The 27,966-nt window shown below is 39.9% G+C and overlaps 1 protein-coding gene across 5 annotated transcripts; it reads left to right on the top strand.

Annotated features, from left to right (window-relative positions):
- The first annotated feature begins 140 nt into the window (after nt 1–140).
- Nucleotides 141–27,809, top strand: OMA1 (OMA1 zinc metallopeptidase). 5 transcript variants are annotated; one of them, XM_005284787.4, is made up of 9 exons: nt 142–257; nt 2,009–2,549; nt 3,469–3,697; nt 5,042–5,215; nt 5,320–5,427; nt 7,716–7,844; nt 13,233–13,307; nt 18,596–18,745; nt 27,123–27,809. In XM_005284787.4, exons 2-9 carry the CDS (start codon nt 2,029–2,031, stop codon nt 27,345–27,347), a joined length of 1,611 nt encoding a protein of 536 aa, XP_005284844.2. In that variant the 5' UTR covers nt 142–257; nt 2,009–2,028; the 3' UTR covers nt 27,348–27,809. The 5 variants fall into 5 exon arrangements, with proteins under 5 accessions (XP_065409987.1, XP_005284844.2, XP_042707341.2 ...); XM_042851407.2 differs by lacking the exon at nt 142–257 and adding an exon at nt 264–491; XM_005284788.4 differs by lacking the exon at nt 142–257 and adding an exon at nt 498–703.
- The last annotated feature ends 157 nt before the right edge of the window (nt 27,810–27,966 follow it).

Below are 27,966 nucleotides of genomic sequence, written 5' to 3'. Positions count from 1 at the left end.
GACCTAGATAGAAAATGTGGGGGGGGGAGACACAGGAATGGAACCTCCCCCCGGAGGAACAAGGGGTGGGGCGGAGCTTGCAGGCCAGGGGCGGGGCTACAGCGGAGCGGGCGGGGCTAACAGCAAAACGACAGCCGATAAGGCGGGGCTACGCGAGCAGCCGGCTTCGTTGTAGTGGCGCCTTCCCAGTCGAAGGCGGAGCCAGGGGGATGTGGGGCGGGGCCTCCACGAAGGCCCCAGCTCCACTTCCCGAGGCGGTGAGTACGGGGCTCTCAGTCGGGCCCGAGCGAGCCGCCCCCTCAGCGGGGAGCGGGGCCGGATCTCCACCCTCCGGCCTGTGCCCGCCGCTCCGTCCCGTCCAGACCGTGACGTGTCAGCGGGGCTGGGCCTTGGGGGCTCCCGCGGAGCGGGGGAGGCCCCCGAGCCTGTGTCTGCGCCGGGCTGGCCCAGGCCGGGCTCCAGGCTGCCTCACGGGCGGATAACGTGTCTCTGTCAGCGTTTTATTTGGGCGGTTACATTTTCCTGGCGCGCGGGGGTGGGGTGTGAGGCGAGAATTATGGCGTGGCAGTGGCAGTTGGGATTCAAAAAAGGGAGCGCTCTGAAACACAAACTGTCCCCGTAGCTTGTCACACGTACAAAGTAAAGAGCCTTCAATCAAACGCTCCTAAGTTCTCAAGCAGCAGTTTTCTTACGTTGCTTCTCTGTAAATGTGGTTTTGTGTGTGTGTGTGTGTGTGGGGGGGGGTCATCGATGGAAATATGTTTTTGGTTGGTTCATGTGTGTCAGGTGAAATCAACATTTACTGATGAAAAATCAAATCCTCCCAAGCCTAGTACTACGTTACTCAGGTGTAGGGTGACCAGATAGCAAGTGTGAGAAATCGGGATGGGTTGGGGGCTAATAGGTGCCTATGTAAGAAAAAGCTCCAAACATCGGGACTGTTCCTGTAAAATTGGGACATCTGGTCACCCTAGAGTCAGGTGGCCTTGTCAAAGTATCTATTTATAAGTGAATCTCCTAAGGATTCCTAAAATGCCTATTGCCCTAGTGTCTAGGTGCTACACTGCTTTAATATGAACAATGAAGCTTGATGGGACAGGCTCCTCTCTTGTGCAAAATAAACTTCCTTTATAATGTTGCAGATTGAGGTTTTCAGTAATTTTGAAGTCTTTGCTCATTCTTGCACTTTGACTGCACAACCGCAGAAAACTTCCTTTTTAAGATCCACATCAAATGGAGCTGTAGTTATGAACCATGTTAATTAGGATAGCTTGCAGAAGGGTAACGTACAGAGGAAGTGATAGTTGCCTCCTTGACTGAGGTGTAAAAAGTTAGTAATCTATGAAGTATATTGGATCTTTTGCTGTCTTTTTGAATGAACAGTTAAGAGCCCTGGCTTCTCTACCAGGTCTGATAACACCCAGATTATTGATATACAAATAGCTTGAGTGTTCAGTAAGGTTTTTGCTTGTGGAGAGGTGGTTTAGTGGCAATTAACGTCTTTGAGGGAGGTTCTGTATCTGGCAGTTGACATTGCATCAACTTTGTTTTGTGCACAAAAGTACATGCACCTAAAAAGCATGATAGGTGCATTTTATAAATTCAAAATTAGATGATAAAAGTATTCCTCCTCCTGACAGTAAAGGATACAAATATTTAAAATAGCAAAATCCACATAACCATATTGTTACCAGTTTTTTACACCTTCTGAATAAAGGACACCAGCAAGCAGCTATCCTTTGAAACAATCATTTTAATGTCTTGTCTTTAAGAAAAAGAGACCATGAGGAATCTCTTTCCTACACTTTCAGTTGCAAAGTTTAATATCTTTTTGTGCAGTTTAAAACAGTGTTATAATAAGTACATAATAGAAGATGGTTGTAATTCTGAGACTGTTGGCAAACAAGAAGTAGGATATTTCTGTTCAGCTAAAGTAAATTCATAATTCAGGAATTGCTTTACTTGTTATATTGTTAAGATCTCTACAATAATGCCTCTTTTGTTTCAGGGTGAATAAACAAAGGAGAAATGAATGCCATTTGCAGCTTAAAGATAGCTGGTAGGAACTGCATTTTATTTCGTTTAACTTCTTTGGCCAGTCAGGCAAAGTGCAATAAGCTTTATAAGTCTTCAGTTGAAGCTTTGAATGGACATCACCAGATTCAAATAAATCGGATAGTGGATAAATGCCAGCGAATAAATACAAGCAGCAACACCAGCTATTATTTTATGATTGGAAGCTCTAACTTCTACAGAAAATGTATTAATAAAAGCCAAAGATGTTTTTTGAATGCCAAGAATATAAAAGTGTGCACAAACATACACAGTAGCTGTAGAAGTTCTTGTTTCCTGGCCTCTCAGCCGTTAGTGGAAGAGTTTGCATTATTCCGAAGTCTTGCTCCAGTGCAGTCCCCAGATCGCATTCCTGCTTGGGATGTTCAGATCATCAGGCTTTTTCACACATCATCATCATTTCAGGCTGCTCCAGTGCCTCTATTGTGGATTATTCTTAAACCGGCTCAGAAGTTAGTTGCTATCATTCTTGGAAGGTAAAATGCTGTTTTATTTTCTTTGACAGTAAGACCCTATCCTTCAAAGACTTACATATGTGTGTAATGTTATGCACAGTGAGTAATCTCATTAATGTTAATGGGACTACTCAGTGTGTGTAAAATTGAACACTTGTTTGTAAAGCTTTGCAGCATTTGGGGTTAAGGTTGGAATTTTTTTTTTGTTTTTATTATTTTATCACAATTTTCAAACCGCAACAGGGTCCATATACCAATCAGACTAAAATGGTTATAAACTGGGAGGACCTCTCTCTCCTGTGGTTTTGTTTTAGAAAATGCACCTGTTTCAGACCGTTACAATCAATCACTATTGATTGTGAGAGTAGCTAACACAATTCTGACATGTTGACTTCAGGCTGGAGGTAAAGTGGGGGTGCTCAGATTCCCTGGCTGCAGCCTAAGCTGAATTTACAAATGTACCACATGGTTTAAGTTGGATTCTGATTGTGCAGCTCCTGCATAGAAATAGAAATTCATTCTCTCCTGTATGCGTAATAAGATTCAATATGTGCATCCTGTTGTATGTACTTATTTTTGATCAGCCCTTGCTGATTGTGTCTTGCAAATCCATTCAAGGAATACCAGGGTGAAAAATCCTTCATTCAGATGTTCTCAAAAAAAAAAAAAAAAAATCCCAACATGCTATTTTTAACCAGATCAAAAAGATAAAGATTGGAATGGTTCCTATTAAAAAAGGAAGCATCTACCTTATGAGACATTCCTGTTCCTTGAAGAAAATATTGTGCTGAACTGGCAGAATACATACTACTTAATGATTCTCTTGACTCTTTCATCCAAGGATATCCTAGCACTTTACAAATGTTAATGTATACAGCCCCTCCTCACTTGTGTGAGGCACTATACCCACTTTACAATGTACAACGTTTGTGTCTTGCAGGAGCATCAGAAAATGGTGGAGGGCACTGCCTCCTAACAAGCGGGAACTTTTTAAAGAAAGTGCGAGAAAAAACAAATGGAAGATAGTTGTGGGTCTGTGTAGCTTGGCGGTTTTATTTATTATATTTTATTTTACTCACTTGGAGGAAACACCAATCACTGGGCGTGCTCGACTGTTGGTATTCGGGAAGGAACATTTTAGGATATTGTCACAAATGGAGTATGATATGGTGAGTTGTCCGAAAGAAAACAAGCCCTCCTCATTTCACACACACACAAATCACGTTTCTGCTCATTGATGTGTGTCACAACCCTGGTCGGGCTCCCCCTTCTGGCCACTCACTAGCCTTCTGTTTGGGTACTGACATATTGGGCCCATCTGCTCTTAAACTTCCCTTTGTCTGGGTAGGATCCAGCACTGTCTCTTTTTTTAGCTACACTGGCACATTTCCTGGGCACAGACTTGGTCTGTTACCTCTTCATGGAAGTGGGACCTCATCGGTTGGCTGTCCTAAGCCCCCAGGTCAGTGCAGAGCCCCCAAGACACCCTCTAGTTTAAACACACCCTTTCCCAAAGCTTCAGCCTTGTGGGCGCTTTGATTTATAGTTTACTTTTCCAGGATCACATGATAGTTAAAACATATCAAACAGTCTTTACAACGATTTCTAACATAGCACACGAGAGAGAAAAATCTGAGTAATAATATAATAAAATGCCTATGTGCTGTTCCCTGCCTAAGTTTCCTCACCACTCTTGAGCCTTTTGGGGGATTTGGTCAGAGTACTCTAGGGCAGGGGTTCTCAACCTTCTTCTTTCTGAGCCCCCTCCCCCCCCTCCCCCCCCCCAACATGCTATAAAAACTCCATGTTACAACAACTCTTTTTCTGCATATAACAGCCAGGGCCGGCATTAGGGGGTAGCAAGCTGGGGAATTGCCCATGGCCCCATGCCCCAGGGGCCTCCGAAGCTATATTGATCAGGCTTTGGCCCCAGATGGCAGGGCTCAGGGCCCTGGGCTTCAGCCCCATGCAGTGGGGCTTCGGCTTTCTGCCCTGGGCCCTAGCAAGTCTAATACTGGCCAGCTTGGTGGCACCCTGAAACCTGTTTGCGGTCCCCCAGGGGGCCCCGGACCCCTGGTTGAGAACTGCTGCTCTAGGGCATCCTACTCTTGCATTCAGCTTCTCTGAATTGTCCGTGAGGCAGTGTCCGTGTCCTGCAGCCAGCTTCCTTCTGCTCTCTCTCCACATTGGCCAATGATTTTTGTACTAATATAGCCTAATTAATATCCAATCATTTGGTGTAAATTACTTCGCAGCATATATAAATGTTCAATTTTATTACATCCAGTACACAACAATTAGCATAGAGTTGTGAAAAACTGAGCTCTACTGCTTTCCTTGGATGATTGAGTTGGTGTATATAAGAGAAAAGAGCACATGGGAACTGGATTGTAAATATATTGTCTGGAACAAAACTTTTACTGTGGTACACTGATATGGCATATAAGTGTAACAGCTAGCCTCCAGACTGCATTATTTATTCTGTATAGACATCAACAAATTGTCTCTTTCAGTGGACGGAACAGTTTAAAAATCAGATGTTATCCGAGACAGACCCTCGCTATCAGGTAGTGAAAAAAGTTATTGGTCATTTATCTGAAAGCAACCAGGACATCCCGCAGATCTCGGAGTTCAAGTGGGCTATCCATGTGGTGGAAGAACCAGGCATAAATGCTTTTGTACTTCCAGTAAGTAAAATCCAAAAGCAAAAGTAAGCAATATTGAAGAATGCAACTTGTTTACACAGTTCCTATGCTATCTTACGATATGTGTTTTTTCTTTTTGTTCACAGAATGGCCAAGTATTTGTTTTCACTGGTTTGCTAAATGTGGTGTCAGATATTCACCAGCTCTATTTCATTTTGGGACATGAAATAGCTCATGCTGTATTGGGACATGCAGTAAGTACCCTTAAAAAAAAAAAAGTTAATATATAAATCAAAGTCTCAGGCTGCTTCCTCAAACTGAATAAAGAATTTGGTTTAAAGGTTGACTGTCCTGATCCAGCACATATTGCTGTGCCGTTTTAATCAATGTTGGAGCTATACCTGCTAGAGACTGTTGGCAGGATCAGTCCCTAAGAGAGGCTTCCATTCCATTACAAAATAGCAGTTAGGATTTGACCCTGAGAGATGGAGGCTTTGGGAGTTGTAGGTGCTCAGCACTTGACAAAATTGGGCCTTTAGTCCTTCTAAACATGTTGAATCCATAGATGTATTTAAAATGTCTTCTCAATTACAGGGAATTTGCAGTTCAGTAGCAAAGCCCTTAAAATTCCTTAGTTTTTAGGGTTGTTGGATAAGTCTTCACAGGGCCTAAAGTCTGACTCTGTTTGCAGATAACTGAGTGTGCTTGCAAATGTGAGCATGTACCATCTTGCGCATATCCCAAGCCTTAATGTGTTTATGGATGAACGGTAGTTCATCACTAGTTTTCATGCACAAACCGGGTATAATAGTCTTTCAGCTTTGAGAAAACAGGTTGGGAATAAAATCTTGGCCCTAGTTGTTCTAGATGAAGATATGTTTTCTGTTTAGACAAGCAGCAGTGTGGATAAATCAAGTCATTATAAGATGTAGCTGCGTCTGTGCCCCAAATTATTGCTTTCTTTAAATGCAACCTCTGCAGCTCTTATATCTGTACTTTCCCAGTCTAAAAACCCATTAACTTTCAACATAAAACTCCCCATAATTTTTCAAGGTTATTCTGGAGCTAGGTAAATAGCTCTCAAAAGCATTTGCAAACAAACCAGCTGATTTGTTTCACTGGCACCTGCAAACATTTCGGTGAACAAGAAGATTCATGCCAGAAGTGCTTGTGGTTATTTGAACAGTTAAAAATATTCATGGCTAATTTTATGTAGGAAAAAAGGGAACTTCTCCTGTTGTTGTAAAGCCTCAGTCATCCAATCAGGACCTGAGATACCATGTGATTTAGGTAACCAGTTTCCTGGAGTGAATAACCAATAGTCAGTGGTTCACAGAGCGACCATGTGCTAAACCTCACACAAACTGTTCACTAAACAAAGAAAAATAATTGTGACCCACACAACAGATTTGCATATGATCACATACAAAAAAAGGGCTTAATTCACCTGAAAAATAGTCATGCCTAGTTGATTTATAACTTGTAAAACTTTTAGTGGAAAGTTGCTACACAACTGTGATTGGTGCATTTGGGGAACAAATGTTACAAGGGTTAGCAGTATTCCCTTGCGGCTATTACTTGGGAGGGAGAAGTTATGCTGAATTATCTCTTTTTGATAGTGTTGCACCTATGAAAAGGAGAACAGAGAAATGAGGGCTGCAGTTTTTGAGAGAGAGAAACAGCTCTAACTTTTGGAATAGCTTTACATTGTAACAGAATTGAATTAAAGATTAAAATTGGCAAGATTGATGAAATTTGGGAGGAAGATGGTCTTAGCGGTTAGGGCGCTAGCCTGCATCTTGGAATATCTGAATTCAAGTCCCTTCTGTGCTACAGATTCTTTGTATGAACTTAAGCAAGTTACTTAGTTGCTCTGTGTCTCAGTCCTCATTTGTAAAACAGAGATATTACTTCCCTACTTCACAGAGAGATTGTGTGGATAAATGTTAGGTTGAGAAATGCTCATATTACAATGATCAGGGCCTGTAAGCTGGTGGACCACTCAACCAGTATGTCAAGTAAAGCTCCCAACAGCAGAAGAATTTCAGTCCATTTTTCCAGGGATGTGTTTGTTGTCAAAGTAGTCCAACACAAATCAAAACAGAAAAGCCAAGTCTGCCTGCCTGGCTCCTTCTAAAGCCTCTTCCACATAAGGATCCTGTCTCTGCCCACACACTTTATCTTCAGCTAGGCTGGTCTGGAGAGCCTGTTTCTCAGTCTTCTTTCCTGTTACTGGGTCTCCTGCAGTGCTCCTATGTGCTCTGAGCAAGTCTCTCCCTCTGTGTTGCTTGTTGGTCTTTTATTTGAGGACCAGGTTGTCTGCAGACAATCACCTGATACCTGACCTAAAACCCCTCACCTAGGAGACAGAGAATTATTCGCAATTGGGGCTAAGTCCACTTTTCTTAAAGGGTTATCCCACTCTGTGATGGCATTTTCTATCTTAGGTACATATATAATTATCTGTGTCAAATTCAGAAAAAATGCATGCAAGCAAGATCCAAGGGTAAATGATTGAAAACTTCGCTGTTTTTGTTTTCAGGCAGAGAAAGCCAGTCTGGTACATTTCTTGGATTTCCTGTCGCTTATCTTGCTCACTATGATTTGGGCAGTCTGTCCTCGAGATAGTTTGGCAATTGTAGGCCAGTTGATCCAGAGTAAGTTGCAGGAGGTAAGGCAGAGGCTGTGGCATTGTTGTACTGCTTCATTTATTTAACACTGGTTCAGTATGTAACACACTGTGACACTTTTGCTATAAATGCAGCTGAATATACTTTCTACTATTATTCAGGTAAGTTGTCATTTCTTAGTCATTTAGAAAACATTCCATTTGTAGTACTGGAGGATCACTGTGCCACCCAACTCTGTGTGTAAGAGGGGAGAGCAAAGAGTTATAATTGTATAATAAGTATTTGGGTTTTTTGAGAGAGCCATATTTTTATAAATAATTTCTAGTATTTCTACTTCATCTGATGCTGTATTGCAGGGGTCGGCAACCTTTCAGAAGTGGTGTGCCGAGTCTTCATTTATTCACTCTAATTTAAGGTTTCGCATGCCAGTAATACATTTTAACGTTTTAGAAGGTCTTTTTCTATAAGTCTATAATATATAACTAAACTATTGTTGTATGTAGAGTAAATACGATTTTAATGTTTAAGAAGCTTCATTTAAAATTAAATTAAAATGCAGAGCCCCCCGGACCGATGGCCAGGATCTGGGCATTGTGAGTGCCACTGAAAATCAGCTCGCGCGCCGCCTTCAGCACGCGTGCCATAGGTTGCCTATCCCTGCTGTATTGTGACTTAACCCGTGTCATGTAATATTTCAAATATTTAGTAAAGAATTTACTATTTTTAGCTTCGGAAGAGCCCAATTCCAAATTGTGTAGCAGAGGGTCAGCCTACAGAACTAATCTACAGCATATTAGCACTTGTGAATTAGAACCTCTGGGATGTTCAATATCCCATTTAATCTTTGTTTGCCTTTTCAAAACAATTGACGTTTGAGGTACTATTTTTCTGCATTTGACAGAAAGTTTGTCAGAATTATGTGGAATGAATGTGTTTATGGATATTTATTATTGGTGGGAAACAGGCTTCTAATTTAACAAAATTCAGAATCTAAGTCCTGTTTTAAAGCCATTAGCACACTACAAATAACCCAGTGAAATGTATGTAGTCCCTCCAAGATAAATATCAATAAAATAAAACTTGGAGTTTGTGTAGTGCCACATTCCTCCTGATAAATAATTTATTGTGTGCTTCTGCCCAGTTATTCAACTACTTCTTATGCAAAATTCCCCCAAAAACGCTTTACATATGTCCTAACATTTTTATCAGCCTTGGAATAAAGACTCTTATATTGCCTGTGATTCTTTTCCTGTTACCTAATGGTTCTTCAAAACATAAAAACAAATATAACCAGTCTGTGCTATGATATCTACCTATCAGTCTGGGAGCTATAGACTTTGAACATAAATTATTATAACAGAGACTGGATGTTTGTAGAAGCAGCTTAAAAGCCAGCACTGAATGCCAGCAAATGATCTAAAGACCAAAGTTTGAGAAATGTTGAGTTATTGTGACTGAGCTCTGACAAAAGCCCATTGTTTGGTCTCTGAGACCCAGCTCCCTCTCAAACTCGCTTCTTATTCAAGACTTTTCTCACGTTTTGTGGTAACTGCAACTGGTATCGTGACATGACCTTGTGGGATTGAATTGTGCCTTTGACCAAGAACGTAAATTAGGTTTATTTAATTTTTTATGCTTGCACTGCAAAACTGTTCTTATCCCTTACCACTGAAGTACCTCTTACCCTAGCAAGAACACCAAATAATTTCAAATTCTGACTCTTGGCTTAAGTAAAATAAAATTTATTCAGCATGGAATATGGAGAGAGACAACTGAGATAAAAGCAAATTGCAAAACTTTATTCCACAGTCTAAAGCTACTTCAAAATTAGTTGAGTAGGGAGAGAGGCTTTTGTTAAAGGGAAGTTTTATTAAAAGCACAATCTTTATCCTGGTTTCACCTATGTCCTTGCAAAATCCTCCTGCTCCCGCTCAGTGTCTAGCTGTCATACTTACCAGAGCAGTTTTTTCCCCTCACCCACCCTCAAGTGTGCATCTCTCTGCTTTTCTCTGTCTACCGCCTTGTTATTCTAGATAATAGCAACCTGGCCTGCCCTTGTTGTCCATAGCAATATTTCCTCCCCCCCACCCCCCTTGTGTGAGTTATTTTAGCCACCTTGCCTGACCAGTTTAAGCTGCATTATGAGTTCTTCCTCTTGCGTACCTCCCCAGGAACACCAGCTCCTCCTTACTATAAATATTGTATTCTCATAGCGCCTAGGAGCCCAGCTTATGGACCAGGACCCCATTCTGCTAGTTGTACAAACCGAACAAAAGAACATCTCTACAACAAAGCTTACAGTCTAAGTACCTATCACTGTAAACAAGTTCCACTCATTCTTCCAGGTTATTTTGTTCCCTCTGTCTTCTGTATACAGCAAATGAGCACAGATTTTGTTTGCTTTTATACCAGAAGTTTTTCTAATTGACTTTAATTTAAGGAATTGCTCACAAAAGAGCAGAACATTTTACAGTAATCTGGGCTTTACCCCACGTGACTACATTAGTATGCACAAATAGAACACTTATTTTTCTCTCTTCCCTCCCCTCTCTGCTCTCTAACCCACTACACATAGTTTGTATTTCCTGAGCTAACTGAGGTGTTGAGATTTTTAAGGTGTATGGGACTTTTTCTTCTTTAACACACACAACCGTTGTCAGTGTCTGTAAATCCATATCAGTCACTCTGTCTAATTTCTTTCAGGTAGTTTTGAAGGAAGAGTTGGTAGATCTTCTTTCATTCCAACATGTCCATAAGTTTAAAAAAAAAAAAATCCAAAATCATTTGTCAATGGCAGATGAATACCCACAGCCTAGTAAATGCCTTGAGGCCCATCCACCTAGCTGCTTCATGTGGCTACTGCCGAGGATTATTAGGCAGAAGCAGAAAAGAAAATCTCTTTCTTAACAAGCTTGCTTATTCTATTTTTCTATCCCTGTGCCCTCAATCCTTCCTCTTAGGTATAGATAGCAAGTATATAGAACTTCCACCAATTTTGCAGGGCTGGTATTTAAGAAAGCATCTCCTGTAAATTAAGCAAACTTTGATATAATCATTGGAACACAATAAATATGGAATACCCTGTTGCCATTTTTAGGAATTCTTCAGAGTACAACCATAATTGGAAAGGCAGTACTGGGATGTATTTTAGGTCTAATGGGGACACCATATTGCTTGGTGACAACAGATCCAGAAACATTCTGGGGATAATAGCATTTTAGTGCAGATCCTTGTAGTGTTATATTGCCCCCTGCCTTGCAGCTCCTTTGTTATATACAGCAGCCATTAGAAAAACAAGCATCCAGAATTCATTAAAATTTCTGCACGTGATTAAGATAATTTTCAGTCCTCCCACCCCTGTTTGGGTAAAGAATAATCAGATTACCTATCTCTCAAACTTTTATATCTTTTTTTTTTTGAGCTGCGAGATAACCTCCTTGATACCTAGAAGTCCCGGACTAAAAATTGCAGTAAAATCACCAAAACAAAGAATAACAAGTGACCATGATGAATAGATGGAAAAACTGCCTGTTTGTAGAGCTTTACTCAAGTCAGTGCTGCAAGTGATCATCTTATCCATCCGTCAGACACAAAATAGAAACTGGGGGTGTCATGGTACACACAGGTGATCCATCTAGCTTATTATCCTCCCTCTTTTTTATTAATGGTGATTCAGAAAGATATGAAAGACCACACCTAGAAGAATCTCCTGTTCTCTTAATGATTATGTGCACTTCTCTGGACCTGGGGAAACTGTTCAGTGAAATGGAAGTAAATGTTCCCTATACATATTTGTCTCAAGTTTTCTGTGTTATGTCATTGCAATATCTAGACTTGTTAAGAAAGGCTTCAGCTTTGGGATTGAACTGTTCTCTCCTTCCTTATAAAACATGGAATTTGCTTTGATTTACTCTAAGAGGATCAGCTTGGGTTGCCTTGTATTATGTTTCCCAGAAGCCTTCACCCAAACAAGTCAATATATGTATCTAACCCTTATCCTATTATTGTAAAGCTTTTGGGGGGGTAAGGTGGGGTAGGAGACATACAGACATCCTAAACATAATCCAAAAATGCCTGTCAGTTTACATCTCTGGAAAGATGCAGGAAAATTTAGTTACTTTGCTCATTTTAGCTAGAGTTGCTGAATAAAACAGGATTATCCATGCTGCTTCAATGAAAGAACTAGTGACTAGGTTTCCTCCTGGTGTACAAGTTGCTAGGCCCACTTTCTTGATGCTATTCTATTGTAGCAGTTACTGTTCTAGAATACTTCTTTTCTGATCCCAAAGGTTTTCCAGCTCTTACCCAACAAGTGAAGGAGCTGAAAGAACCCTGCAATAAACTTGTAATGCTCCCTCTCTAGTTGGAATTGCCCAATTGATACTCAGCCCAGAGAGTGATGTCATAATGCTTATAGAACAGGAGCAAAGTTCACTCCGAACAGCAACCTGCTTCAACAAGGCATGTAAATCTTTACTGTAACCTGTTTTACTAGCACATGACTACGTGAATCTTCAGAAGATGCATATTCTAGAAGATTGGCGGTTGTATAACTGGATCTTTGCCTGGCAAAACAGTGTCTTTGTGCAATGTCATTTATATCACTAGGGTTAATGGAGTGGGAGCAGGCCAGATTAATATCTTCATCTCTTGGATTTCTCAAGGAGCATTTACTCCTTGTGTTGGGAGTGTAATCATGAAGGGGCAGTGATCTCTTATGGTTTATGGTTGTGTCGGATACTGTGGACTGTCTTGTTTACCATACCATACGTACTTACCCTCAGGTATGTCATACAAGGCTTAAAGACACAGACAATTTAAAAATCCCATTTCTCCCTGATATTTTTACTTACTACAGTTATAAGCAAAACTTAAAATGACATTAACTCAAATATATGATAAAAGTTTGTCTCCTGCTTATGCATAATCAGTTTGTTTCCTCTGTTTGTGTGGATCTTCCACACAGCCATAGGGGAGATGAAACACTTTTTTAAACAGACAGATGTAATCGTAAATCCACAAAATTGATGGGGTGGTTGGGGGCGAATAACATGCTTAGCTAGTACCTGAACTGCCTTTACTTCTCTTTCTAAAATTGACTAGCTAAATTGATGGTGTCCCTTAAACTGCTTTTAAAATGCTCTGAGATCAGCTGGTGAAAGGTGCTTTAGAAGTGCATTTACTCCTTTTCCTTGAGAAACATATATGTAAATTTCCCAGCTGAATACATGGATTGAGTTCTGATAGAAAATACTATGCTAGACAAGGATTAAAACTGCTTATGTGTCATATATAGGTAATTAATATAATGATGACCACCATCCAGCTTTTCTTTATGAGCAGGTTAGAAAAAATACAAAATGTTAATGACTTCATAAATTGGTGAAAACAAGAATTATGATCAAGGCTTTGACATGTTTCTCTTCCAGTTTATATTTGATAGGCCATATAACAGGACATTGGAGGCTGAAGCTGACAAAGTTGGACTTCAGTTTGCTGCAAAGGTAACTAAAATTGGTTCTTACTAGCCAAATAGTTCTTCCGTTTAATTTATTATTGGAATAAGTTATTTACAAATGACAATTCATGGACAGGTAAACTTTAATTTTGCAATCCAGGAATCCCCCAAATTTTAGTCAAATAGGTGTTTAATGACATTAAGGAAAAACATAATAGTTTACTGGTCAACTGGGAAACAAAAGGACATTTTCGCTAAAAGTATTATAACAGTGGAGTTCATAAAGCTGTGTGTCACTGACTTTTTCTTAAACAAGTGAAAGCCAAGAAGTTCCCTATCATAGGTAATATACATGGAAATATATCTGGCAATGTAGATTACAAACTCCATCCTTTGGCTTTTGATATATTTCACTTAGCTTCTGTCTTACAAAAGTTATTGAAAATTGTTTTACTAATCTGTAGTGCACTTGAGTTTCAGTATATCATTATCAGAGTAGACAGCTGCTTCATATGTGCAAGAGATGGGTTTCATACTTCTATGTGGAATTTAAATGATGTGGCTCCTTTTTAACATGAGGCTTTAATGCTCCTTGTAAAGTACTCTTAGTTTATTTCATAATCTCTCTACCAATTCACCCATTTATCCTTAGAGGGATTTAGTTAATAAATTAAATTAAGCAAGACCTTTCAGCTTTACCTATCCAATTACAGTGTTTTTGGAGTTAAGTTGGATAACTATGTGAACAGCACCATCTAGTGCTAATACATCATAGTAAGAGAATTCTGCTTTTTGCAGTTTGACCTTTTTGAATCTTCTGTCGTTCTGAGTTTCTTATTTCCTGTAGTTGAAATTGCATTTTTATTTGTGGTTTTAATAGGTTATAGGTGAGGACATAGGTCTCGGTAATATATTTAGGGACAATGTAATTGATATCTAGCTCTTTGGGGCAAAGACCCCATTGCTTTGAAGCATGTAGAGGGCATACCAGAAATGAACACCAGATAATGACACACACCCTCTTAATCCTTCTGCTGCAGTAGGGACATCTCCTTTTAACACTAACTTTAGAAGACTTAGTACACGCATACATACACACACTTCTAATATCACACATGTGCTTATGGTTTCTAGAAAATAATTCCTTAATAAATAGCTTGTTAACCTTGCACTTAGGCTCTTTCGTCTGCGTTCTGACCACTAATCCATCTCTAACAAAAATATTAACATTCCAAATCTTCGAGCAGTTTACTGCAAACTTTTATTTCTGACATCTTTGAAAGGAAGATGGTATGGTAAGTGCCTTACAAACACTGACACACAGAGGTTAAAGCAACTTTCCCAAAATAGTACAGCAAGTGGTTTGAGCATTAGCCTGCTAAACCCAGGGTTGTGAGTTCAATCCTTGAGGGGGCCCTTTAGGGATCTGGGGCAAAAATCTGTCTGGGGATTGGTTCTACTTTGAGCAGAGGGTTGGACTAGATGATCTCCTGAGGTCCCTTCCAACCCTGATATTCTATGATTCTCTATAAAGTATGTGGCTGTCATGACTAGAATCCAATCCTAATTCCTACTTTTGTTTTTGAACCACTAAGATATGCTTTTTTGTACACGAGCACCTAATAATGAAGACCGAGTCATATGTACTTCACTCATGAGAATTTTCTATGGCTTGGGTGCCAGTTGCATTTAGTCCCCATTATAGTCCTCCTCGTGATCCATTTTCCTCTGAACTTTACGTACAAGTAAGTTTTCTGAGGTTAGTGTTAAAATGAAATGTCCCTATCGCAGCAGCAGGATTAAGAGAGTGTGTCATTATTTGTGTGTTTGTATGCATAAACACATACATGCACACTTCTAATATCACACATGTGATTATGGTTTCCAGAGAATAATTCCTTAATTAAATAGCTGGTTACCTTGTACCTCGACTCTCACCTGTGTTCTGACCACTAATACATCTTGAACAAAAATATTAATATTCCAAATCTTTGAGCAGTTTATTGCAAACTTTTTTATTTAAAAAAACGTACAAAAAACAAAGATACATAGCTGTTCCTTTTTTCACATGAATGTATAGCAGGAAGATGCAAGTATATAGACTTTGGTCTTATATAAGTGGTCAATAATATATAATATTTGGTCAGTATTTCAGACACTCCATTTCCTTATGGGGAGATGAGGTTCCTAATTTTCTAGCTGTTTCTAGATAACTAATATATCATTAGTTTTACTCCTGGCAGGTTACAAGAGATCATATGTTCACAGAATTTCAGCATAGTGACTTACTGAAAAAACATAGATAATTTTTAGATAATATACAGAAATATACGAACACCTCGATCTTTACATTTAGACACTTGGAAATATTTATAGTATGGATGAGCCCCCCTGCAAGGTTCCAGTGACAGGTGACAGACTCCTGAGGGGGCCCTCCCCAGGGTTCCAGCGACGGGCAACAGTCTTGCGTGGGTGGAGAGGGGATGCTTCCAGGGCAAGCGGCTGGGGGTGTCCCATTTTCTCTTTGGGAAATATGGTCACCCTGCAGCTCCCAGCCACCATGGGTGGAGCCCCAAATTTGCTACATGCCGTGCAAACAAATAGGAAGAAATGGTCCCTGTTCCAAAGACCTTACAGTCTAAAAGACAAAAAAGGATGGGAGGAAGGAAGTCGTGCAGGGTTACATACATACAAGCAGGGTGGAAAAAACAAACAAATACTCTTGTAAAATATGAGACCCAAACAAAACAGGGTTTATTGTCATGAGTTTTGAGTGACTTTTACAACTAACTCATGGCTTCCACGCTCATGAGAAATTTGGTCATCCCAAATTCATGCTGCTAATACCCCTGTACTGAATCCCACACAGTATCACATACTGTACTAGGAGGGTCTGCTGGCTGAACTGTCATGTTTGTTTACTTTCCTATCACTAATAATATAAACAGGCTTCATGATCTTAGCATTCTATCCTCACTTAATAAACCTTGTCTGTCTCACTCTCCCCCGGTACTCTGCCTTCATAGCTTATATTTTGACTAGAGCACTTTTTTTGGCATTATCTTTATGCTGCACAATGGATGGTGGTGGTCCTCTAAAAGCTGTTCAGTGCTCAGTGTTTCCCTGAGAACAGCATAGGAATGGGGGACGTGAGGGGAGGTAGGAATAGCTGAAACGAACCCCCTCCCATTTGCCAGCCAGCATCTCAACAACACCTTCGCAAGCACCACCCACCCAAAAAAACTCCCCTGCTATTGTCCTTCACAAGACATATTCTTGCCATGACCTCAATCCACTGTCCTTTGGCTGCTTTGAAGGTCCTGGGTGGAGAAAGTGAGAACCCCCTGAAGTAAATAAGATTGCCAAAGTACTTAGAGTATTACTATAGGAAACACCTTAAATACTGAATTTTACTACAAATATTTAGCTAACTAAGACAGTTGTCACTTTTTTGTTTGACGACCATTGCTCCATACAGCATATTCAGATATGATTTTTCTAATACCTATCTATATTTACACTCCAGAACACTTTAACAAACTGATAGTATAGTATGGGTATGCCCCAAATTAGCTAGGTGTTAAGACCTATGACTGCACATAAACTTAAGATTTTTCATCAGGCTTTTTATGATGATTGGAGTTCCTAGGCATTGTGTTATCAAAATATAAATAATAGATTTCCTTGCTGCAACTTTTTGTGGAGTTTTTTTTTTTTTGTAACTCTGTTTCCATCCCTTCTGTATTGCAACTGTTACCACAGTTCCTTCATTATCGTCATACTGCTGTGTAAAGTATTCCCAAGGTCAGGTGCTTAAACCAGATGGCATTCCTTTCACTAACATAATTGTTATCCACCTTCTACATGTGCACACATGCTGCCTGTTTCATTTACAGTGTTGTTTCACTTCTTTTACTTCTGTTTCTCATAAAGTAATTACAAAAACAAAAACATTATTCCCAAGTTTACAGGAAAAATAATCCCTTCATTTTCCAAAGTACATGGCATTCATCTTTCTCTAAAGCATGAAAATTTACTCTGCTGCCACTTGTGCTGTTTGCTGTATTTCAGAGTATATGACAAATTATGCCACTGATGCAGCAATAGCTCTGCTTATTGAGGCATTTTAAATTTGCCCAATCATAATGCGAGGTAAACTTCAGCCCTTATCATAGAATATCAGTCATCTAGTCCAACCCCCTGCTCAAAGCAGGACCAATCCCCAGACAGATTTTTGCCCCAGATCCCTAAGTGGCCCACTCAAGGATTGAACTCACAACCCTGGGTTACATGTGGAAACTTAAGCACTCTTACAAAGTCAATGAGTTCCACAGATATGAATGAAGTGCTGGGCCCAGTGTGTCCTTGAAGTGCACCAATCTTCAGTCCCGAGAGACTTATCTCATATTTTCTGTAACTGTGTGGTTAATTTTTTGTTTTTGTTTTGTTTTGTAGTTAACATCAGGGTTGAATCTGGCTCACTGAGCATGACCTGACATTCGCACCTGTCCATTTTCTGGCTTTAGTGAAGTAGTTTAAGGGAAAAAATTAAAGTTTCAGTATTTGTTCTAGTCCATGTACCATAGAATCTTGAATACTGCGTGCAGTTCTTGTCACCCCATCTCAAAAAAGCTATACTATAATAGAATTGGAAAAGGTGCAGAGAAGGACAACAAAAATGATTAGGTGTATGAAATAACGTCTATAGGAGGAGAGATTAAAAAGACTGGGACTGTTCAGCCTGGAAAAGAGATGACAGAGAGGTCAATAAAATCTTGACTGGTGTGGAGAAAGTGAATAAGGAAGTGTTATTTACTCATTCACGTAACGCAGGAATCGGGTCACCCAATGAAATTAATAGGCAGCAGGTTTAAAACAAACAAAAGGAAGTACTTCTTCACACAATACACAGTCAACCTTTGGAACTCATTGCCAGGGAATGGTATGAAGGCCAAAACTATAACAGGATTCAAAAAAAGAACTAGATAATTTCATGGAGAATAGCTCCATCAATGGCTATTAGCCAAGATGGTCAGGGATGCAACCCTATTCTCTGAGTGTTTCTAGCCTCTGTTTGCTGAAAGCTGGGAGTGGACGAGAGGGGATGGATCACTTGCTGATTGCCTGTTCTGTTCGTTCCCTCTGAAGCATCTGGTATTGGCCACTGTTGGAAGACAGGATACTGAGCTAGATGGACCACTTGTGTGACCCAAGTGTAGCCATTCTTATGTTTATGCTCATGTGAGGGATGCAGTCAAAGGAGCTTTGGAGAATTCTAATTTAAAATGTGTTTCTGAGAATTATAGTACCGTGATATTTCCTTTTTACTTTTAGGCTTGTGTGGATGTAAGAGCAAGCACTGTGTTTTGGCAGCAGATGGAATTAGTAGAGACCATTCAAGGGCAGCGTAAATTACCAGAATGGCTCTCCACACACCCTTCTCATGAAAACAGAGCTGAACACTTGGACCGGCTTATACCAGAGGTGAGTAGAGAATGTTGAGAGAACTGTGGGGGTTTTTTTTTTTTCTCCCTCTGCAAAAAGTTGTTAGAACCATACTTTAGTCTTGATTTATGAGCTAATTTTATAGCATCACATTTATCTTGCCCTTTTTCCTTGCAAAAACATTCCATTATAAAATACTCAGGACTTCCATTAGGTGAAGAAAAATTAAAACAGCATAGGTAAAGTGTAATTACTCTGTAGGCTTCTCAGCTGTCTTTAGATGAAATGTACTTTGTGCTTAAGATTTAAGATTTTTGTTTTGTTAAAGGCTTTCCCTTTAATAAATACAGGCTTGCTAAAGTAACTTAGGTCTTTTGTGACATCTTGTACCTGTGCTGGAAACCAGAGGTCAGGTTGGGACATTAAGGCTTTGTCTGCACTACAGACCTTACAGTGGCACAGATGTATTGCTGCACTGCTGTAAGGTCTCCTGTGTAGCCCCTCTATTCCAGCGGGAGAGAGTTCTCCTGCTGGCATAATTAAACCACCTCTAACAAGCGCAGTAGAGATGTCGGCAGGAAAGTGTCTCCTGCCAACATAGTGCTGTTCACACTGGCACTTTTGTTGGTGAAACTTTGTCACCCTGACTGATAAAAGTTTTACTGACAAAAGTGCTAACGTCTGAGTTCTCTTGTTTCCTCTTCCTTTAGCTACAAGTCCTAGGACCTAAGTTATCACACACAGTAAGCCATGCTTTCCCATTTTCTCTCACTGAAGTGGACATGAACAGCTTTGCCTAAGAGTGATGTCAGATCCCCAGTAAAAGGTTTTTTAATATTCATAGTAATCATGAGCCTCTGTAGATTTTTTGCAGCTTGCTTTTGTTTTCAGTTCTCTTTAGCTGTTCCATCACATTAGAGAGCCAGTTCTACCCCACTCTAAGGAAATGGAGCTAATTCTCACAGTTGCCCATCCATCTGGAGTCTGCTTTTTGTTCTTTCTTTCAAATGTCCTCTAATAGGAATGCCAAGTAGGTAACTGCTTGCGGATCCTCTTAATTTGCTCAATTACCCAGCCACTGGTGGCTGAACCAGAAAGCCCCCATTACCCAGGTGTTAGCATTGTATTTGAAAACTGTTCTGTTGTGAGTAATCTAGGCTTGCGTTCCATTATCAGACAGGGCCCCCTTTCTCCAGAAATGTAATATAGATAATTACATAGGCCATTTTTTAAAGATAAGTAAAGACTTTCTGTCTGCTGTTACCCTTCGCAGCAGCAAATCTATTCCAGTCACAACTCCTCTTTATCCAACAAAATGAGCTGCTTTTTGAAACTTACTACTTCATCCCAAAACAAGTGGTTGCTGCATATTTTGTACAACTAGCCAACTATCACTTGCAATCTTTTCCTGCTGCCAAGCTCTGACTGTTGGAGATTTGTTATCATGGGGATCATAAAAATACTCCGTTTCCATAGAACTTTCAGAAAGAGAAGACTTTCATTCAATTGGAGAAAGTGCAATTAGTGTGCTAAATGATGGCATAAGCCAAAATAGTGGTTGCGGGTGGGAGATTGAAGAATAGCTAGACAGCTTCTTTTCAAAATAACCTACCCAAGAAATGCCCTGCTTCACCAAAATAACTCTGTGGTCTTTATTTAAATTGTGAGCAGATTTTAATAGGAATGTTTTATAAAATCCTCTCACCGTGGCTGAAGTGGAAAACGAAGTTGTGTACAGTGTTCTTGGAGCCGTCGTTATAGATAGATCAGTACCAAAGGAATAGAGACCATGATTTTTTTTATCCAAGTACCAGCTGGCTTGCAGGGCAGTAGTGAATTATTGTTTGGTCTGGTGCAGGACATAAAATCTAAGAGCAAAAAAAGTTTTCTTATGCCCTTGGAGAGCGTTGGCATTTATTTTGTTATCACTGCTTGATCTCTTGTTGTTTACCAGGTGAAGTAACCCTTCCTTCTTTCCCCAGCCCCTGAAAAATGCAGCCATCAGTCAGGTTGGGTGGGGGAGGTCTTGAAGTCATCTCCTCCAATGATATTTGAGGAAGAGGAGCAGAATTTGCAGTCCACCTCAAACACACTTGGAGTGGGTGGGGAAGCAGGAGTAAGGGCTTTGTGCCCTCAAGAGGAGTTCAGTGGATAAGTGGAGCTGATGCGCAACAGCTAGAAAGAATTATAGGCAGCGGCAATAATTGGTTCTGTTTGACGTGGTGCCCTTCTCTCCCCAATCTAGAGAACTGTGTGAGGAGCTAGAACTAAAATGGGAATGTTGCTTTCAGTGCTAGTCTATTAAAGCCTGGTTTTATTTACCAGTAATAGCTTCTTCTTGCAGCATTGCCGCACTACAGGTATCCATATGATATGCTCAGTATTGTTCATACACCAAGCAATGGGGGAAAGCAAGTGTGTGAGTAAATCTCTTGGAAGGTTTATTTGTTATGGTAACATGAGGCTAAAAAGAAAATATACCATCAGTTATACTGCCAGTAGACAAAATTCAAAATGGGGATGGTGAACTCTATATCTGTATCCATTTTTGATAGTCATTCAACTGAAGTGACCCTGCCAATCGTTCCCTACTACTCAACCATTCAGATCAGAAATTTTTTTTCCAGACAACCAAATGGCAGTGAAAGAAAACAGTTAATTTTAAAGGACACTTCAATAATGTTACTGTGTTTCTTAGCGTACTTTCTGAGCACGACCACAATAAATTGCTCTGCATTCTCATCGCACCATAGGAAAGGTTTTTCTTCAGATGATGACATTGCACTTTACAATGATGTGACCCAAAGCTATCTCAGGGAATGAAATGTCTATAGTACTAGAAATCTGGAATTGATCATTCTTAGTCTAGAATTGCTTGCTGTATCTTTTAAGGCCAAAAAAACCTACATTGTTTGCTATTAACTTGAATGATTTTGTTACTTTCTAAAATAGTAAGACAACTATTAGTGCAAACCAGCTGCATACAGATTGACAAAAGGAGCCATTAAATGTTTTTTTTAATCTGTAAATAATTCTAAGTATATAAAACAAACTTTACCATGAAATTATCTGTTTATGCTCAGGATACTTACAGTACATAGCCTAATGATTACCATAAATTATTATAGTAACTAGAATGTTTATATGGAAAATTGGAGAACAGATACATGCATCATCCTTTTGAAATTTAATAGTCTAACCATTTGAAAATACTTTCACATGATGACACAGTACAGCATTTTGAATATGTACATTATAACTTGCCCTTGAGTGAGATGGGATCTGGGTATTATAGCTGCTTATATTATTATGAGGATAGTTGAGAGAAATAGAGAACTAGTACTGTAACCCAACATGAAAATTGCATCTGAAATGTAGACCTCCAAATACAAATATTCCAAACTATAACAGGTATTTTATTTATGATTAACTTTACATTTCCAACTAATACAATTGGAATCTTGATTCTGCAACACAAACTTCAGTGTTCTATGTTTTGGTGACCAACTTGTCTAATATCCATTATATTTGTCCTCCTTTTGAGCTGCCATACTGCCCACAGTCCTTGGATATAGAACAGTCGCTTTGAGGGATATATAATTCTGTGCAAGTGCGCTCTCTCTCTCTCTCTCTCTCTCTCTCTCTCTCTCTGCCCCCCCCCCCATCTTCTTTCTCAATCTTGTGAGGTTAGTAAAATCAGAATTGGAATGCATAAGTGACTCATGCTTATGAAATTTTAATTATTTGGGGTTCTCAACTATAGCAAACAGATTATTTGAACATAAAGGTAAACCTGAGGTACAAGAAAATATGTACAAGCCCTGTGTATATACTATACAAGCACTATTCATTTTCCAGAATTTCATTTTGTCTGTGACATAAGTAAAGGCAGATATTTTACTGGCTAGTATAATTGAATTGGCCTCTAAATTTTATGAGGTTAACAAGCTTGTCGGTAACATTTTCTAAACTAGAGAGAGAGAGAGAGAGAGAGAGAATACTTCGGCCTGACACATGCGGGTATCTACTTCACGCCCAGAACAAATAGGCTGTTACAAGAGTGCTATTTTAGGAGAAATATTAGAAAAAAGGTTCTTTTCTTTCACCCGCCTCCCCTGGAATGTCATCGTATCCAATTGCTGGTGAAAACCTTTCAATCTATGATGAAAATGCTAAAGCAACTTGGACACATCTTTTCCTGCAGCTTTCCTTATAAAGGTGATTGTGACAGTCATGGAGCTGCTATGTAATAACCCAAGTATACAGATATGTAGCATAGTTATTGAGAGAGGCTGTATTACACTGGGGTATATGCTTAGAATGCTTTTATTCCAGGAGGACTGCTGCCAAGAAGAGAGTGACCCCAGAAAAGGACACTCCCTGCTCTCCACGCACATTTGAAAAACAATCCGGTTTTGTGGCTCTTACATTCTGCCTCCAATAAGTTTATATGCCGTTTTGCCACAGCTGTGAAATAGGGGGTATGTCTTCACAGTCCACAGAAGTGAGGGTCCCAGCTCGGTCAACAGACTCTGCCTAGCGGGGCTCATGCTAGTGCTCTAAAAATAATAGCTGGCAGCACTTGGAAGTTGCAGCTTGGGCTGAAGCCACATTCCCCCTTCAGAGGCCAAGCTTCAGCCCAAGCTGCAACTTCCAAGTGCTCTCTGCACAGCTATTTGAGCACTAGGGACAGCCTGGCTAGCCTGAAACTGTTGAGCCAGGCTGGGAGACTCGCTTACAGAGGTTATATAAACATAACCTAACAGATCAAAGGGCTGTAATCCGTTAAAATGTGATCTGGTCTTGAGGAAAAGGAACAGGTAGGGGGTGATCAAAAGGACTAAACAGCTCTTAAAGAACTCTCTCCCTGAGGCGGAGGGAGAGAATGGTTTGAGCTGAGGGAATGAACTGACCCCAGAGGTCTTGGTGATCTGTAAGAGAATTATGCCTACCAGGATTCCCATGTGGAAGATGGTTACATACCTAGTCAGCTAGATAGGTGTACAGTCTGATTGTTTTAAGAACTGGTTTTCTCTTAAATGCATTTGTTCTAATAAATAATACTTTGCATTAAAAGGACTGTCAGATGACTGTGTACCACAGTCATTGTCAGTACGTTAGTCAGGCCTTCTGAGGCAATCACGGTTGATTGGGGGGGGGGACTGCAATCCAAGGGCAGATCCTAAAGTGGGAGAATGGTGTGATTCCATCCCAAGCGAGGTGATGGCCAGAGACCTGAGGGGGGCGGGGGTGTGCATTCAGAGAGGCCAGGCATGGGGGTGTTGGGTGCAGTAAGCCCAGGAATGTGACAGTGGCGAAGTATGTATATATATTACTGAGGGATAAAATCCATCCTCTTTCCCAGGACCTGTATGCAGCCGTCTGTGCCACAATAAGTTTTGGTGTATGTGAGTGAGAGGAGTGGGTGAGGTACTAAGCAACGGCACAGGCAGGCCTCCACCCCATTGCTGTTTGTAGGTGGCTACGGCTATATTGTTGACATCTGCTCCGCCTTTGCCATTTACAAGCCAAAGTCTGAAATCTTGTGATAGAAATAATATTACTTGGTGACCGCTCTCTGTGTCAATACACACACAGGGTAATCTTCACCATTAACAGCTTCACTTCTGCAGTGCAGTGCAGAGCTTTTGTCTTAATGGGAGTCTGAAAAAGACAGTAGTAATGTGCCTGCAAACCCGAACCTAATCCAAGTACTCCAATAAAGATTTAACTTGCCTTGGTTCTGGCTGGATTCGTTAGTATAACAGGTCTGGTTATTCAAGGCAAGTAGAAATATAAAGATTTAAGTTGTATCTTGAAAAGGGCAACGTAATCCTCTTTTAAATTAATTTAGCAATTTTAAATCTCTGGTTTTCTTGACTATGTAATGCCTGTCTTCCTTCCTTGGGTTCACTTATCTAAACTATTAACTTGGTAAGTTGTATGCATTTAATTAGGAATGTCTATGCACTAGCCTTACAACTAAATTAGCTGGATTGGATGGTGGAAGTGGAATTTATTGAGCAACCTCAAATTACCGGAATTGAAGTTATGATAGTGATATTGAAGGTAGGCATTGGGATGCTTTATCTTCCAGAAAGAGTACATTGTGGGCTTCTTGAACAAGTCAGGAAATGGCATCTTTAATGGTTCTGCTGAATTGAATACGTTATTTGCACTTAAAAAAAAATAATAGCAGGAGCCACCCTGAGTTTAGGAAAGAGCACCCACTAAATAGAACTGAATCCTCTGGGCCAAGGACAAATATTCACCTGCAAAATCATTGCAAAAATCACTCACTGACTAGAATGTGGATGCAGCTCTGTCTTTAACAGGAAGACCTATGCTGAACATAGCCTTTCAACTGTCAGAACAGTAGACTTCAGTTTTTTCTGGACTATGAATTGGTGTGTTTTAATCAGGCACCTCCAGCTTCTTTGTGTAATAAGAAAGCAGAGGCCTCTGCAAGGTAAGAATATTACCCCAGAGCTATTGCATGTAACTATTGATGTTGTGAACTCCAATAGTTTAGATAAGTGAACCCAAGGAAGGAAGATAAGCATTACATAGTCAAGAAAACCAGAGATTTAAAACTGCTAAATTAATTTAAAGGAGGATTATGTTGCCCTTTTAAGGATACAACTTAAATCTTTATATTTCTACTTGCCTTGAATAATGCTGCTTGACATTAATGCAGTCTTGCAGCAGCTTATGTTCTGCAAGCGAACAAGAGAAAACTCTTAGTCTGTCGTTATAAATATCCGTTTTGAAATTGATTGGTCACTGAAGCAGAGTTGGGTTGATATGTATGATAAAATTTGGGGACTATTTGGATGATTAGCTTGCAAGACAACAAATGTTGAACTTATATTTGTATTTAATAAAAAGAAGTTATAACTGAGAGGAATCTATGCAGTCCCAAGCCCAAAGTTGCGTTTGTGATGATTCAAATGCTACATTTCAACCAGAAACGATCACATAGCACAGATGAGAAACACTTGTCGTGTCTCTGGAACTTGCCTTTTTCTAAAGGCCAGTTGGAGCTATTAAATTCCATTTGTTTCCAAGTCAGTTCCAGAGATATCCGTTTATTACACTAAAAGGATTTTCGTTAGAAAACCATGGTTTCAGAACCTCGTTGTAAAAGAAGCTATTAGGCTGGACTTTTCTTTCCTTTTAAAAACTGCAGAAGTGATCTGTACTATTGGAAGGATCTGAATGAACTTCAAATTGAGGCAAATCCTTCCCTCCCTGTAGGTATATAAGGAATCTAAGTCAGCCCTTGCTCACTGTTAGCAGCAGGACAGCATACCTACTGAACTAGGTAGGTGAGGGAGGAGGGCAAGCTGCTGTGTCCACATACATACGCTTCTTATTGCAAAAGTGAATGTGGCTATTCTAGTCTGTAGCATACCTAAGCCAAGGGTGAATTATTCCGTTTTTTTTATTTATTTTTTAAAAGGATCTGCAGTGTGAACTCTACTATGTGGTCACCCTCTTCTCTCACTCTGGGTCTAAGCCACTGTTTTCTGTAGTTTCCCCATAACACCACTCCCAATGGCTAAGGCAGTATTTAGCTGTAATTTATCAGGGGGTAGCCTTGTTAGTCTGTATCCACAAAAACAACAAGGAGTCCGGTGGCACCTTAAAGACTAACAGATATATTTGGGCATAAGTTTTCGTGGGTCCATGCATCTGAAGATGTGAGATTTTTTTACCCACGAAAGCTTATACCCAAATAAATCTGTTAGTCTTTAAGGTGCCACCAGACTCCTTGTTGTTTTTATTTAGCTGTAAGTAACTCAAGGAAACTCTGACAAGAACTCTTCTGAAACATGAGGTTAGGAAGAGAATCAGGACGAATGGAATAAAACATACAGGGAATGAACTTTCTGATGCAAGGATTAAAAATGCATCTGGATGGTTATTTGCCCATAAAGTGTGTGTTCTACTTTCTTTCAGTAAGGCTAAGAAGCATTTAACAGCAGATCTGAAAGTGGCCATGATAATGATCAGTACTAAATATTAGAATATATTAAGACTTTACATTGTTTCGTTAAATTACAAGAGTTTTGTGGATTTCCAATGCTGTATACAGTTAACACCATGGTACCATACCTCTTAAAGTAGCCACTCTTCATGGAGCTGGCTGAGAAAACATTCTCCTTAAAAACAGTATCTTTTACCATATTAATGGCTCTTCTGACCCCAGGAGGTCTTGGTTTCCCTCAATAAATTGTCAGATAATATGTATATAGACCTAATATTGAAGTCACCAACATATAACTAACAAATACAATTCATACTAGAAAGCTAAGGGACTGACTGTCATGCACTAAACTGCATGTTCCTAAATTGTTTTTACCTACAACGTTGTTTTAGTAAGTTGATTTGATTTTTCTGCTTGTTTTCATAGGCACTTAAAATAAGAGAGAGCTGCAATTGCCCCTCTCTTCCTGGACCAGACCCTCGCCTCATTTTCAAACGTAGCATGCAGCATCTTCTGGAAACATCTAAGGATAAAGAAGGCCAGAATGCTACTGAGCATGATCTTGCAAAGCCAAAAGTGGACTTTCCTTCTGTTCAAAAGGAGGAAAAGATTCCGATAACTCTTGCAGTTAAAAAGGAATCAACGAGCTGAAGGGAAAAACATTCCCCTGAAAAACTTTACAAACAGTTCACTGAACAGATTTTTTTTCCCTGCAAGCCTTTTGATCCTTTTGGAATGTTAAAATGGACAGACAGCTACAAATCATGTTTGTACCTCCATGGTGCCAAAAATCTATTGAGGGGAAACTTGTTTCTCTGTATTACAACGTAGATCAAGCCACCAGTATTCTGTGTTCTCGAACTTCTGGTGATCTCCCACTCAGTGCAATGAGGAACTCTCCCCACATACAGAGAGCGGTGTATTGGAGTTGAGACTTTTATTCAAGAAGGGATGCCAAATGTAAATCACTTCAGTTGGAGGGCAAAAATCTCTGTACAATCCATTCACACCAATAGAAAAGAAGCAATAAAATGGCCAGTGGGCTGTACATACATCCACCCAATTGGATTGTTTTCTGCTGGGATTTTTCTTATTAAATATCTTTTAAAGGCACTTTAGAGTATGGGCTGTTTCAGCATTTCACTTCAAAGTAATCCAAAAGGGTTGTGCAGAATTATATTTAAAAGTGAAGTCAGAAAACATACAAGGGAACCTTTTTCCTTTTAAAAATCGGTAAGAACTGTCACTTGTAGCACTGGGATATTTTGCA

Source organism: Chrysemys picta, chromosome 8 (genome assembly GCF_011386835.1).
Source record: "Chrysemys picta bellii isolate R12L10 chromosome 8, ASM1138683v2, whole genome shotgun sequence".
In the NCBI taxonomy this organism is placed as follows: domain Eukaryota; kingdom Metazoa; phylum Chordata; order Testudines; family Emydidae; genus Chrysemys; species Chrysemys picta.
This window is presented reverse-complemented; position numbering and strand designations above follow the sequence as displayed.